Here is a 14,839-nt window from a genome sequence, read left to right as displayed (position 1 = left end):
ATGTGCAGGGATCCACACTGAGCTGGTGTGTTACATGTACCAAGTCAAGGTGAGAAAGGCCAGTGCCAAACCTCCTGAACAACAAGCTGAGTGTGTGACTTGCTGCTGGATATAAGGAATACTTGAAAGTTCGTGTAGGTCCGTGGAAGGGAGTGGGCAAACTCATGTCAGAACAATTTGTCTGGGCTGTTCTACATGAGACATGAACTCCATCTCTGGATAAGGGCTCACTGCTGTTGACTCCTGTAAGAGACCAAATCTGTGACTTAGAACAGATGTAGGACTGCTTTTATTTGTGTGACCATTGTGCTCTAAGGAAACAAGTCGTGCTGAGCAGAGTTGAGAGGCAGTTTGTATTCCAGGCTAGGGAAGATGGTGGCTCACAATGCAGCTATTACATCTTTAAAGCAAAATACAAAGTGTTAAGGAAGTACATAAAGTATCTTATTAATAACCAAAGCTTAAATTGTTGTAATGATTACTGGGGTTTATCGTGGCTGATGGAGATATTTCATCTGCCACAGCTGAAGTGTGGGGTGAAAGAGGACCTGATTTTTGTCTGTTACTTGTTGTAAGTGGTTATCATCTAGGGTATGCCTGGGAAAAAAACTCATTACTTATTCTGTGCTGCTGCTTCACAGGTTTTCAGCCTACCTCAAGGATTCAGGAAATAAGAGATTATTCAGAGGAGTTGTTTTGAAGTTGAAATTCAAGGACTTAAGCTTGACCTAAAGTTGAATCAGTGGGTTTTGGTGGTGAAATTCCTGACTTTCTGAGCAGAAGCAGCAAAGGTGATGTGAGGAGGCTGAGGGCAGGTTCTTGTCAGAAGTTTGCCTGTGCCACTGAAAGCCCTTTCTCCACCAATACCATGGATCTCTGTACAAGAATGCCATTGAATGGGAACTGTGTGGGCAGGGCTACAGGCCATGGCCAGAGTTTCTTTTTTTGGTTCCTGCAAAGTCATCAAGGTTTAACTGAGGCCTCTTTGAGTGGGTTGGTGAGGTCTGAGCCCAGCCTGTGATGTTGTCTGGGCTGCTGGACTCTTCACCTTGGTAAGCTCCTCAGCAGAGCTGTACAGAGCTGGTGAAGGACTGATTTATCCCCTTGCAGCAAGAAGTGCTGACCTCAGAGGGGAGGTGAGGTTATAATTCAGTTCTCTGCAGCTGTACAGTGCTGCTGCTTCGGCATTTCTCGATGCTGCCTCTCACCACTGCAGGGTTGGTTTTCCTTTTTTAACTGGCTCACCTGTGTGCTTGGTGAATGGACAGCTGTGTCCTAGACTGCACACTGTTTCTAACTCCAGATCTGCTGTCCTCTTCCAGAGCTTCAGCCCCTGGATCCAGACCCTTTTTAGGAGAGAGGAGAAAGGGTGGAAAGGGCTGCAGGAGAAGCAGATCAGACATCCTAGAACAGCCTGAGCTTTCCATTGTCCTTGTTCAGCCTCTGATTTCCTTGCCAGTGGCTGTGATGTCCTCTCTGCTCCTTACATGACAGCTAAGACTGACCAAATGTGACAGAGTTGGCACACAAAGGGTGTGTAAGCCAAGGAGTTTGGGAGACTGCCACCTATTTTATTGCTTTGCTTTAAAGACAGTTAAGGTAGCTGTCTGAGCAATATTGCTGCTTCCTCTTGGCAGGCATTGAACAGGAATGGGGAAAATCCTGAGGCTGATAATGTATTTCAAGGGGAATAGGTAAAAAGGGCAGGGAATTTACTCCCACAAGTCTCAAGATTTACAGCTGGCACAGAGAGCAATTTTAAAAACGTGTAATTGTCCATCTGTGTTCTTGCTCTGTGGGCTCAGCGTGGCTCAGTCACAGGTGTCTGGCTAATGAGCACTGAGAGAACATGTAACACCATTAACTGTCTCCTTACCTTGTGATGCTTTTCAGGAAACCCAGTGGAGGAATCAAAGCAAGGGGTTGGCAGCACGCTCACACTTCCTGCTGGGTGTGAATCTTGGTCATTTTTGTGCTCGTGGGGTTTTGCACAAAGCTGAGGGAAGCACAGCAGCTTTTAAAATCAGGAGAAGGATCAGGAGTTTGGGGTGCATCTCTGATGTTGTGGGTGGTGTGGTGCATGTCAGATCGAGGTTCACATGTGCTTGGCATGTTCCATATGTGCTTTAAAAAAAATAATTGGGAAATATTTGAAAAGCCCTGCCTTTTTTCCCTCTGGAGAGCAAGTGCTACACAGCTTCCACCAGGTGAGGTAGACAGGTATTGTCAGGCTGGATATGGAAGACAGTGAACTGAACTAATGGGGCAGAGGAAGAAACCACTCATATTTTCATGTGCTTTTTGTAATGGCTTTGACTGCAGTAGCAAGGAAGTGTTAGAAAAAGTCAGACAAATGATTTTCAGTAGCCCCTTGAGAAGCCACTCCAAAACTCAGCCTCCTTAAGGACTTCTGGTTTGTGTTGCTGACTGGTGATGCTTGATGTCTGTGGGGTTTTATCCTCAGTCCTCCTTGGCTAAGGTGTCCCAGAGAAATGTGTTCTAGCCACTTTCTGGTGACATAACCACTTCCTCAAGGAGGCTCACATGCTGCAAAAACCTTGGCTTTTAAGATTTTTCCAGAAATTCAGTCTAAGCGTTAGAAATCTGGGGATGATGCCTTGGGACCACAAGACAAATCAAACCACCCAGAATTACATGGAATATCAATGTGAATGCTGTTTAGAGGCGGCAGACTAAAAAATGACTAAATGCTTTTCTACAAACTAGCACCAAAATGCTGATCTTGGCATAATGGAGTGTAGGCAGCAGCCTGTTTCTGCCCTTATGCTGTTGTTATTCTTAGAGGTCAGAGCATGCCTCAGTTACCCACAGTTTATATTGGCTTTTTCCAATTTAAAAAACAGCTATTGATTTTTTTTTTTTTTTGGAAGTGTGGCAGTTTGAGTGAAAATATGTTGCTTTTCAAAAGATGCTTAAGAATGACGGGGTCTCGGGGGCACATTTTGATAACCTTTCCTCTGTGTGCATCCATTCCCTGCTGTTTCAGAGTTTCCTCTGGGAATACTGAGGTACAGTGCTGATTGGCATGAGGATGGCCCAGAGGTGAGGTCAGGGAGTGTGAGCAGGAGCTGTGCTGTGTGCTGCTTCTCTCGCCAGGCATTTGCCTTTCTCAGAGGCAGCTGCAGAAATTGTAACTTCATAAACATCAAACCTAGCCAGGACTCTAAGCCAGAGCACTTGTTTCTGAAGTAAATCATGTTATGGTTTGCTTAATGTGCTTTGAGAAGGGGAATGGGCCTAATGAACAGCTTCTATTCAGGGTTTTTTCATTAGTAGATGTGCAGATGTGGCCTCTGCTCAGATGGGGAGGCTGAAGCACAGGGGGGCTGTGACTTGCAAAGTGTCACACCGTAGTGCCAGCTTTGTCCAGTGCACTCACCAACCTCCTGACCCCTGTTGTCTCCCTTTATCTCACCACGCTTTTGGAAATCCCAAAGTGACTGAGCAGGTGTCCACCTGAGGGTCATCTGATGCTTCCATTGGGGCTCGATGCTTTTAAGGAAACAATTCACGTGTGCTGGTTTCATTTGTGCAGTTTTGCTGGTAATCAGTGTGATGAAAGAGAAGGCTCAGCTGGGATCTCCAAAGGTGGGAGGAGTCTTGAAGCATCTCCAAAATGATGGCTTGACCTCCAGATTAACTTGGGCGTTTCTGGGTCTTTCAGACCTGGGACATCTGGGTGCTGCCTTGGCTTTGGCAACTGGGTGACAAACTGCAGTCTCATCTGCAGGTTCTTCCAAGTGTGTTCTCCCTCTGTTGTGCATTATTAGTGTGGAAATACTTCAGTAAAAATCCCACCCTTCCCCAGTAGGAGACATTGGTTCTGTACTTGGCTGTCAGGCACTTTCCTGGCTCCTAAAAATCTGAAAACAGAAGGTGCTTAGTGACCTATTCGGGTCTCACAGGGGCTCTTTTGTTAGTAAGGGGATTTTTTGTCCCTCTGTTCATGCCTTCATCTCAGGGGCCTCAGATCCAATCCCAGCATTTTGCTGCTTGCCCTGTTTCCCTTGCTTCCAAGCTGCTGCTCATTCCTGACAGCTCCAGGCTCAGAAACGGGCTTTTGATGTCTGGTGAGAGGTTGGCAAGAACGTGCTTTGCAGCCCTTGGGCCTGGGGTTTCCCCTGCTGGAAAGTGCAGCTTGCAAGATGCTTTTTTTTTTCTGTAACTAAGAGATGGTGAACCAGGAGGATTTCTGTGTTAGCCTGAAGGGAAGGCAAAGCTGTTCTCTGCCTTCCTATCTCATTAACACATTACAAACCAAATCAAGCTTAGTCTGGCTTTTCCCCATGGAGGTGCTTCTGCTTTGTGGTGTGAGTTGTCTCCTGCTATGATCTGTGTAACCTTTGTGTCCAGCATTCATAGCTGTCAGTGAATTTGAAACCACTGGCTCTTAATAACTGTGGTACTCCCTCCTTCAGCAGGAGAAGAGATCTGTGACACGAGCCCTGCACTGAGTTGGGGGGTTGCAGGAGTTGGGGGGCTCCAGGGATCCCTCTTGCTTTCCGCATATTTGGAAGTCATGGTTAGCAGGGTCAGGGACTGTCACAGTCGCACATGTGACAGCTCATCTGTTCACCTGGATTGCTCAGCTCGGAGGTGTGTTCCCTAATGTGAACTTAATCCTTTTGGGAGGTACAAATTAAAACCATGGGGTGCCTCAAAGACTGGAATGTTAATGCACGGTGGGATTTTGAGGCAGCGCAGTGGAGGTGGCCAGGGGAATAGTTATCCAAAGGAGCAAGCAGAGATCTGATACTTGGAGATGCTTTAAACTGGGGTGAATAAAGCTCCAGGCAACAAGAGATGAAGGTTTGTGCCCTGGCTGTGGATCAGCTTCTCCAGAGAGCCGTGTTTGACGTGCTCTACCTATTGCAAGTCCCAGTGGGAGCTCTGTAACTGGATTGCCACTTCCCTCAATTTAGAGAGCCTCTTGTGGAAGCAGCAAGCAGAAGCCCAAGAGGGGCCTGACAGCTTGGTCAGCATCTCAGGAGGCAGCACTGTCCATATGTTTTCTTTACATCTGTCACAGAGTCTTTGTCATACAGGAGATGATGGAAAATTGGTCGTTTCCTTCAAGGCTTACGAGGTTACAATAAAAAGTACTTTTTATACATTATTGATGTTAAAATACCATTCACCTCTGCCTGTTTTCAGGTGAATTGGTTTGAGATGTAGCCTGGGCTGACTGCTTGGATAGCAGCACACACCTGCTGTGAGGAACAGCACCAGACAGGCAGCTTGGCCCTTGCCTGACTCCAGGAGAGCTCTGATCACATTTGATTCTTTTTAAAAACCAGCCAGCTTCTGCCTATCCAGGCAGCCACAAAATTATCAGTCTCTCCAGCCTGGTCTTGTCTGTGTTGCTTCAGGGAGTAGGCTCAGTTTCCCAGGGAACAGCTTCTCCCACCTGGTTTGAAGAGGAAGATTTGGAAAATGCTGGGTTTTTTTCCAAAAGGGGGAAAACCTGATGTTTAACTTCAAAAAGAGAAAATTGATTGGGATGTATTATGTTTAGTTCTGCCTGCTCTACCCCAGGTAATCCAACATAAAATACATGTGTATGCAGTGTGCAGGCAAATGTGCTCCTTGTGTGAGGACTTCATTCCCTCCTGGAAGGTGCTGACCCTGTGCACTCCAGCAGTTTCAGGACTTTGCAGCTGGAGCACTTGCCTCTGGTACAGTGCATCTGTCTGTGGAAGGCACAGATATCGCAGCTCGAGCACAAAAGTCACCCAAAAAATATTCCAACAAAATATTCCTCTTGGCTTGGAAGGGTTTAGGTTGTTTTACAAGTCCCTGTAGATGAGTATTACTTTCTCCTCAAGTGATCATTCCAGAAGGTTGGAGGACTATTCACTGAGGCTAAACATAGATGGGGAATATTGAAAAAGGATAATTAGCCTCATTTTTGCCCCCCTTGGTCTGTGATTCCCCAGAGCTAACAACATTAAGATTGTGTGGAAAGTTTTGTAACTGTGTCAGGTCTAAACTGGGGCAGATTTCCCCAGTGAGGGCTGTGTCCTGAGTACCAGTGGTAAAGAGCTGGCATTTTCCAGAGCTCCCACTCTTGCTCTGCCTTTCCCAGCAGGAAGGTCAGGGAAGATGGTAACTTTGCACTGCTCTGATGAAGGATTTTAACTCTCTTCTCTGCTCCAAATCCCCTTATACCCAAATACCAACATGTGCTTTCTCAGCCTGATGTGCACCAGGTGTTTGGTTAGGAGAGTGTAGCTGTGTTGAGCCACCTGGGGGTAAGTTGGAGGGATTTTGGCACTTGGGATGCATAAAGTTGCTATTACACAGCAGACTACAGATAGAGCCTGAAAGCCTGCTTGATGTGCCTGTTTGTCTTTCCCAGCTTCCTCTATCTTGCCTCTGGGGCCCTGCCTCCTTTTCCCCTCTGTGTGAGGATGAAGCTCTGCTGATGCACTCCCTGAGGGCTTGCAGGGCACCTTGCTCAGTGCTGAGCTGGGCACTCTGCTGACACGAGGCAGCCTTGGCATCCCCCTGGGAGTTCTGTTTCTGGCAAGCAGGACTGGATTCAGCAGTGCTGGAGTGGAAGCACCTGAGCACTGCCCTGGGGCAAGTCCTGAGCTGTGGGTGTTGTGCTGTGCCATGGTGGGACTGGGACCCTCCTCCTCACCCCTGGTGTAACACCAGAGTGCAGAAGGCAAGCTGGTGATTAGACTCACTCTGCCACTGAACTGAAGCATGAAAATGTGAGTTTAAGCCCCTTCTGAGCACAGTGCTCGTTCCAGCCTGTATTGCTCCTTCCTTGTAGGTGCCTCTGTGGCTGAGGGCACTGCTGGGAGCACATCAAGCACTTGTTCTGAAATTCATATGCTGCAGTTCAGTACTGCAGGTGCTCTGTGGAACAGCACCTGGGACAGCCTGGGACTGTGTGTCATCTTCCTGGGGTTTGGTGCCCAGTGTATGTAACTGGGGCATTTTCCATGCACGTAGGTTGCAGCATTTCAGTTGATAAATGTAAAAGGAGTGGTGGTGATACCCACCAAAACAGCAGGGTGGGTGTGGGAATGCCTAAGTGCTTGGGTGCCACTTTGAGCTCGGTTCAGAGGTGAAGGGTCCTAAGGAGGACACCTGTAAATACTCCAGGCACTTAGTGATATAGTTTCTAGCATGTTTTCCTTATAATAGCTTCGAAATATGGAAGACATTTCTATTTTACAGTTGCACATCACCTTGTATGCTAGCATTATTCGTGCTACCAGGCTCCAGTGGGGTCAAAAAAAATTAATAACTGTTCTGTGTTTTAGAAGTCTTATTATGCAATTTAATAGCAGAGCAGTATAATGAAATCTCTGCGGGACAGTGATGAGAGTGAGGGGTTTTGTGTGTGAATTACAGGGGCTGCAAGTGGGCGAGACAGTAGCTACTTGTTTTATTGCTGACAATATACTTATTTTCATGTTTATTCCTGGATTACAATGTGTGAATAGCATCCTAATAAACAGTCAGGCAAATAGTTATTTATCAAGTATTTAAAAGTGAAAGGTCTTCCAATTTTCCTTAGTAATGACTGTGATTTCTTCCAGCTGGATTAATGACTCCCATTTCTCCCCATGAAGAACAAGAAGTGTTTTGGTTTCTACATGGAGAGAGTTATTGTCTCCCATAATAATGTAGAACAGAGGATTTCTTTTTCCTTCCTGGCCTGGGATCTGGGAAAGGTTGAAATGTGCATAACCTGAATTAATACCTTGTAAAGCTTTTAAATCTCTTTCGTCATTCCTGTTGGAGTGGGGCAGGACTTGCTGCTGGCACCAGCCCAGCAGCAGCCTGCCTCAGAGCAGCTTTTGTTTCAGTTTATGAGGCAATCAGTGGGTCTTGTGATGGAATTGCCTTGAAAGGTCACTTTTAATTACATTTCTGTCACATTCCTCTGTCCCCAGCTGTGCAGTCCTGGTGGAACAGGTTGCATTCAGCTTTGCAGCTGAGATTCTGCGGCAGACAAGTCCAAAAATGTGTGCTAGAGCAGCTGCTGGCAGGCCAAAGGGAGCAAAGAAAATTGAACCAAGTGTCCTACTTGGTGGCCCTGAGGTGGTGGAGGATGAGAGTATGGAAGCATAAGTAAACCCTTGGTAGCAACCTGTCTTGTGCCCCTCAGGTGTCACTGAAGGCCTGTGCCAGCCCCTGAGGGGTTCTCCTTTCTCAGCAGGGGACAGAGCTGGCTGTTCAGATGCTGCATTTGAAAATAAATAGGCTGTGTGATTGTATTGATCTGAACTCAACCCTCATAGTTGGGGGGGGAGTCCTGCCTTATTGCTGCATGAAAACACCAGAGGAAATCCATGGCCATGGATTTGGCTGGTGTGTGACTGCTGCCTGATGGACCACTGTTGCTGAGGGCTGTGGCTCCATGGTGTATTTGGGGTGTTCTAAATTGTGATGATGCTGTAGCAAGGCTTTTGTTTCTTCCTGAACTGCTTTTCCCCTTTTCCCACCCTACCACTTACCAATCTGATCAGCAAACACTTCTAAATATTCATAGTGTGGGATTTGTCTCTATCCACATGACTGCTGCTGGTTTGAAAGGCATGTGACAATGTGGGGGCAAACGGGGTTAATCTCCTCCTGTGCTGGCAGAACAAGGCTGAGCAGGAGTTGTACAGCACAGGAGTTTATTCTTGCACCTTTTCCTCTGTATTTGCAGTCTGTGGAGAAGGAGGAAGAAAGTTTCAGATATTGATTCACTGTCAGGATGGAGACATGGGTGTACTAGTTGTGTGCAGGTTTGATTTCAGGACGTCAGTGCCTCCAGGTTTAACAAATAACTCTGTGTTGCTTTCCTTGATACCAGCCCAGCAGTAACCCCTTTGGGGCTGCACCTCAGTGGGTTTCTCCATGTCCATCAGACAGTTCTTATATGGGAGTTGCAGGGTCAGGTTGGTGGGTAGGAGGCAAGCAGTGATTAAGCCTGGCTTGTAACCAGAGCAGATCCCATGACCAGTGAGGCTTTCAGCCTCTCCTCTGCATTTGCTCTAGACCAGGGACGAACCTCCCCACCCTTGCTGGAGCAGATGCAGCCAGAGGCCCAGGCTGCAGGGGAGTGGGATGGAGGATCACGTCTTTGGGCTCACTGAGCTGTGGGTCAGGCTGCCTTTGTGCCCACAGAGCTGCAGGGCTCTGGAGAGACTCACAGGTCCAAGGGAGCAGAATTGTTAGCTTGGCAAGTCAGGGCGTTTCATTAAGAGCTACTGAGAGCGTGAAAAGTGTGTTGCTGGAGGCAGGTCATGGTAAATGAGGAGGCTAAAGTAGCTGGGGTTTTCTAACAATTAATTATTGAGTGGTTTTCTAGAGATTCTTTCTCATGTTTGTAATTCATTCCCCACTGTAGATGCCATATTGACTTATAATTTTCTGAAGTTCAATATTTTGCACCCTCAGGGCCTCAAACAAAAATTAACTAGAAAATGAGAGTGAATTTCTGCGTTCTGCCTTGTCAGAGCCTTCTCTCCTGTCCCCCGTGCCTGGAGCCAGTTTCTGTGCTCGGGTTTGGGTTGCAGATGTTGCCAAGGCTGTGTGCCGTGGGCTGTGAGACGTGGGTGGCTGAAGAGCTGCCTCACTGACCAACAAATGAGGAAATCAAGAGCCCAATTAAGAGCCTGGAATTGCCCCCGGTGACCTGAGGAGAGCATTTAGTAGCTGCTAGTGAGAAAGGCCTGCTTGAATGAATAAGAATTCCTGTTGTTGGAAGAAAAAAAGTCCCCTCCTCCCCCAGCTCTAATTAGCTCCTCTTTTCCTTTTTTCTGCCATGAATATAAAGGGTTTGTCACTGGAATGAAATCTTAAAAAGATGCATGTTCTTCAGCTTGCAGCTGATGGAGGTGATCTCTGTGCAGGGGCTATGGAGACTCTTGTACCTGTTTTCTGTGTTTCTTGATGGATCTGTGATTTTGCTGTTGAGTACAACTCTTCCTTACCCTCTGCTTTGTCTCTCTTCCTCCAACAGAGTGACTAAAGAAGTGGACTCAAACTCAAAAGAAGCTAAATCATTTCTGAAGCAGCAAGAGAAACTGCAGTCAGCAGCTCCAGCTTCGCTCCCGACAGTCTCGGGGTGAGTGTGTGGTTTCCTTGCCCAGGTACAGAGCCCCAGTGAGAAGGATGGCACTCGAGCCAATAACACAGGCTCTGCAGTATTCAGTGGGTGTTTGTTTCCTGCAGAGTTTCAGTGGGAGCAAGACTAGGCCTGGAAGGTGTGATGATTTGGGAAGGAGGTGGGGGAAGCAACCCATGAGTTGCAGTGACTCACTTCGTGCGTTCAGGCTCACATTCCTCAATCCTCATAAGTCATTCATCCCAGTAAGGAAACAGTGGTTCAAATGTCTTGAGCAGCCTGATGAAACTGCAGGTAGCCAAGGAACATGCCTGGGATTGCCTGCAGTTCCTTTGAGAGGTGCTTCTCAGGACTAAAAAAGCCATGACAGGCTGGGCTGTGGCTTCTTACGAACTTTGGGTGAGCATTTAAATGTGAAATGTTTTTTGCCTCTTTGATGTTCTCTAATATGATTTTGATGTGGATTTGTCACTTCCTGTTCAAGCTCTAACACCTAATTCTGAGATTATCATAATGCTTGCCACAGATACAAAGAGGTTGGGCCCCCTGTGCATCTGAGGTGCCACTCTGGTTCTTGATGAGCTTGGGAGATCACCCACTTCTTAGGAATAGAGGAGAGGCTTCTGTGTTCCAGCCGTGATTTTTATTTAAGTCAGTTGTTTGCAGGCTTAAGCTGCCTATGATTTGGTCACATAGAAACAATACCCATCAAATAAATACATTGTCCTTCCCATCTGCTGTAGAGCAATTCTGCAGTGTGAGTTAAGGCTGCCTGTCCCCAAGATACTGTTATTCAGTTGCTGCAGCTGGATTGTCACTCATTTTTCCAGCTAAGTGTTGCGTAGCTGATAGTTAGCTCAGGGTAGTGAAAGCACAGTGTGTGTGTGCGTGACCCTTGACAGCTGCTGTTCCCTGAGCTGAATGAAGGCATAGATGAACATAGTCTTCATGCTGTTGTTCACACTGCACAAGGGTTTGTCCCTGCAGAGCTCATTAATTGTAACCTAAGTGCTGTGTAGGGGGTTTTGTGCTGGAGGACTTGCCGTGGGTTGGGCTGGCATTCTTTGTTCAGGTTTGGTGGCCAGAGGTGGTTTGGGTGGCAGCTGAAGCTGAGGCAGCTCCTTGCTGTGCACAATGCTGGTGGTCCCACGTCTTCAAACCTGCCTTCCAGTTTCCCCAGCAAATGCTCTGCTGCTCCAAGTGCAGGCAGGTTTGTCAGCCCACTGGGAAAGCTCCTTGGGCTATTCACCTTCCTGCTCTGCTGAGATCCGTGTTTCCTCCTGTGTCCTACAGGCCCAGGGGGAGAGCTGGGTGGCCAGTGGGCCTGCACAGCCTGGCCATTACCAAGGGGCATGGCTGCTTGTGCTGGAGCTTGGATTGCTCAGGAGCAATAGCCAGAGCCCAGTTTGAGTTAATGCTGCAGATAACTGAAGAATCCACATCAAATATGGAAAAAACGGGAGTAAAAATCAATATAAGAAATAACAAGTTCAAGGACTCCTTTAACTTTCGTCTAGTGTGATTATTTTGGAAGCAGCTTAATTAGGTCATTGTTCAGCTTGCTGATGTGTGATGCCCTGCTGACAGTTGCTTGCCCAGAACATGAGGTGACCTGGCTGTGAGGAAGGGAGGGGAAAAATCCCCTGGGCTTGTATATCTTGCCTTTCTTCAGAGCTGCAAACCCTGATGCAGCGCAGCCCCTTCACAAACTGCAGCAGCACATCCTACACCTACAGCGGTGATCCTACAGCAGAGGTATTTTGGTCAATGTGTGGAACAGCCCAGCATTCTTGATTCTTGATAGCGTGTGCCCTCTGGTCTGAGAGCGCTCCAAGGAGTTTTCTACATTGGGATAGTATCCGAGACTGATCCCTGAGGCTGCCAGCAAACATGCTTGCTTTGGGCTTAGGAGGGTGCTTCCAGCTGGGAAGCCAGCCAGGGTATTTTCAGGTGAGAAAATTACTAGCAGGCTTGCGGTGTTCCTTAAAGCCAGAGGCAAGCCCCTTATGTTAAGAAAATTACAAAGGTCAGGTTTTAGACTTGAACCAAGCTATTATCCAGGCCCTGCTGCCCTGGAGCAAAGAGCCACAAGCCTCTGTGGCATGCCAGAGCAGTGCTTGGGGACTGACAGCCTGGCATAGCCTGACAGTTCTTTGCAAGTGCCCTTTGGCTACTTAAAATAGAAGTTTTGTGGGAGAGGGTGCATTTCTCCCTTGTGCATTACAGGGGAGCCCCAATCTGGGGCAGTATTGTTGTAAGGCACCGAAAACCGTGTGATTTTGGGATCCTCACTGTGCCTGTGGACACCCACTGTGCTGTGAGCCATTGTCAGCCCCCAGGAGCTTTGTCAGCTATTTTAAAAAAAAAGCCTTGCCCTGTGTGCAGGGAATTGGAGCAGCTAAGAGGGACCTCTCCATCTGGCTTTTCTTTCTTCACCTTGCAGGCAGCATGCATTATTTCTGGATGCAGCCAGCCTACCTTGCATTTATTTAATTTGCCTTCTCTAAACAGACAGAAGTAATCCAGGGAAGTAACGGTCACAAAACCAAACATCCGGCTCCACGTCCCTGTGTCACAAACCCTTACAGCCTTACTGGTCCAGGGGAGGGGATGTTTGAGGCTGAAAGTGCATTTCCTGAATGTGTTTAACATCCATACCGGATGTGCTATAAAAAGCTAGATTTGTGCTTGTGAGGGACACGGGGGTGGTTGGAGGAGAATAACTTAAACACTTGGCTGTAATTAAAGCCAGGAGTACAAAACAACCCACCCAGTTCTCTCAGCAGGCTTTGCTAGAAAGGTCAGAAGCCCTTGGTTCCCAGGGATGTGATGGTTTCCCAGCCTTCACATTATTCCCATCGTGTCCCCCCGTGACACCCAGCTAGGCAGTGTTCTGTGGGCAGTGGTTTACTGCAGAGGTTTGGGGTTGTGATACTCTGTTCCAGTTGTTTCTGTTGTGTTCTTGGGTTGTGTTTGGCTCTCAGTGATGCCATCAGGGGTATCAGATGTGATGAGGAGACCCACTGATTCCTTCTCATTTGCTGTCCCAATAAATGGGTGGAAGGCTCCCAGCATTCAAAAAAGGCCCTCCACCCACCCAGCTAAGCCTTCTTGCCTGTTTGTGTTTTAGGGCTCATTTTCTATCCTTAACCACTGCTCTAGGGCCTTCTGGGGACAGCAGGAGTAGCTCCTGGCTGTAAACCTGATGGAGGGATCAGTCAGCCTGGTGGGCATTCCTGGTGCTCCCAGAGCTGCTCTCTGCCCCCTCCCCGGGCCAGGCAGGACCCATGAGCTGAGTCCATCATCCTCTGCACTAGTAATCCCATTTTGCAACCAGCATTTCATATTCAAAGGCTGTTAAAGCAAATGAAATCCTCCAAGAGGCTTATTGCAAAATGACTGTGTGCCTGTGCTTGTGAGACACAACGGGGGGCTGAGCAGGGGCTGGGAAAGCCCCGCTCCAACCCGGAGCCCTTCGGTGGGAGCGGCTGCGATGTGCCCGTCGGTCCTGGGCACTTGTCGGGGCACAGCGGTGTTGCAAAGGGAACAGTGCTGCTGTAGCAGTCCTGAAAATGAAAAAGATGTACTTGGTTGATCTTATTTGAGATTCTCCTCTAGGCAGCTGTTTCTACACAGCCTGAACAGGAGCCAGGAAGAAAAAGAGGTTTTTCACCGGCTTTGTTCTTGCTGTTGCTTATTACCGAAACCATTTGTAATTAAACATGGACTTGCTCACTCAGCCCAGCTGTTGCTTTTCTGTTTGATCCTGCCTGAAATTACAGTGGTGGATGTGTGACCTCCTAGGCCTTTTCATGCCTTGTAGGCTGGTATAAACACAGGGTACAATTTGCCTTTGAAGCAGGCAGCACCGCTCCCACGGAGCTCAGGAGCTGCTGTGCTTGCTGACCCCGGGGCTGAGTTGGGTCTGCAAGCGTGTGGACCTTGGTACAAGACCCAGCAGGAAGAGGCACTGCAGGAAAGCTCTGACCCAGAGACACATAGTTGCCCTGAACAAAGAAAACCAGATAAATTCTAGCCTGTTCATGATGGATGCCTTCCTCCCTGAGCATACAGTAGAGCAGTTCACATGGACTGACCATTAAATGGTGTGAAAACCTTCAGGCCTTTGCTTTTAGAAGTCCTTTACTCTGCTGCTAATGTTGGGGTAGAGGGACTCCAGCAGCAAGACGTGTTCATGTCTTCTCTCTGACCTTCAATGTGCAGGAGGAGATATGATGGCATTCTTTGTGGGAGGATAGGGATTGTGGCAGAACCTGGAATATGTTTGCAGCATCCTCTTACCTGTAGTTTCTAAGCTAGCCTTCCTCTCCAGCCTGGCTTCTCCTAGGAGCTACTTTGCATCCAAAGCTTTATTTTGCAAAAGATATTCTTTCTGTGTGAGTTGGCTGGACCTCATTGGATCCCTTTGCTGTCATGACCAGATCTGGTTACCTGAGATCCTAAGTGGGCACTGGTGAGGCAGGCACAAGGTCTCAGCTTCTGGAATCTTCAGATGATCCAGAGCAAGTGCTGCAGCACTCACATGCCTCCAAGGAGCAATTTCATTTCACAGCAATCCCACGGGCTTTTTCTCTTCAGAAAGCAGAAATTGAGTCCAATTTCAGCTCGGCATCAACTGCAGATATTTAGCTAAAACTCTTGCACGTTTTTCTTGTACAGGCTGAGTAAGGATGCAAATAAAGCAAGACCTTTGGGGGAGCTGGAAGTGGGGTTTTTTTC

The 14,839-nt window shown here is 47.8% G+C and overlaps 1 protein-coding gene across 1 annotated transcript in view; it reads left to right on the top strand.

The window, feature by feature from the left end:
* The window catches only part of CFDP1 (craniofacial development protein 1), a 60,663-nt gene that overhangs the window by 6,994 nt on the left and 38,830 nt on the right, over nt 1–14,839 (top strand). The window contains exon 5 of the mRNA XM_027698298.1: nt 9,995–10,099. Coding sequence (XP_027554099.1) covers nt 9,995–10,099 — 105 coding nt within the window. The remainder of the gene's footprint in view (nt 1–9,994; nt 10,100–14,839) is intronic.

The sequence above is a fragment of the Neopelma chrysocephalum genome, unplaced genomic scaffold (assembly GCF_003984885.1).
Source record: "Neopelma chrysocephalum unplaced genomic scaffold, ASM398488v2 Primary Assembly neopelma1_125, whole genome shotgun sequence".
Classification (NCBI taxonomy): domain Eukaryota; kingdom Metazoa; phylum Chordata; class Aves; order Passeriformes; family Pipridae; genus Neopelma; species Neopelma chrysocephalum.
The sequence above is the reverse complement of the archived record's forward strand: the minus strand, read 5'-3'. Positions and strand labels throughout refer to the sequence as shown.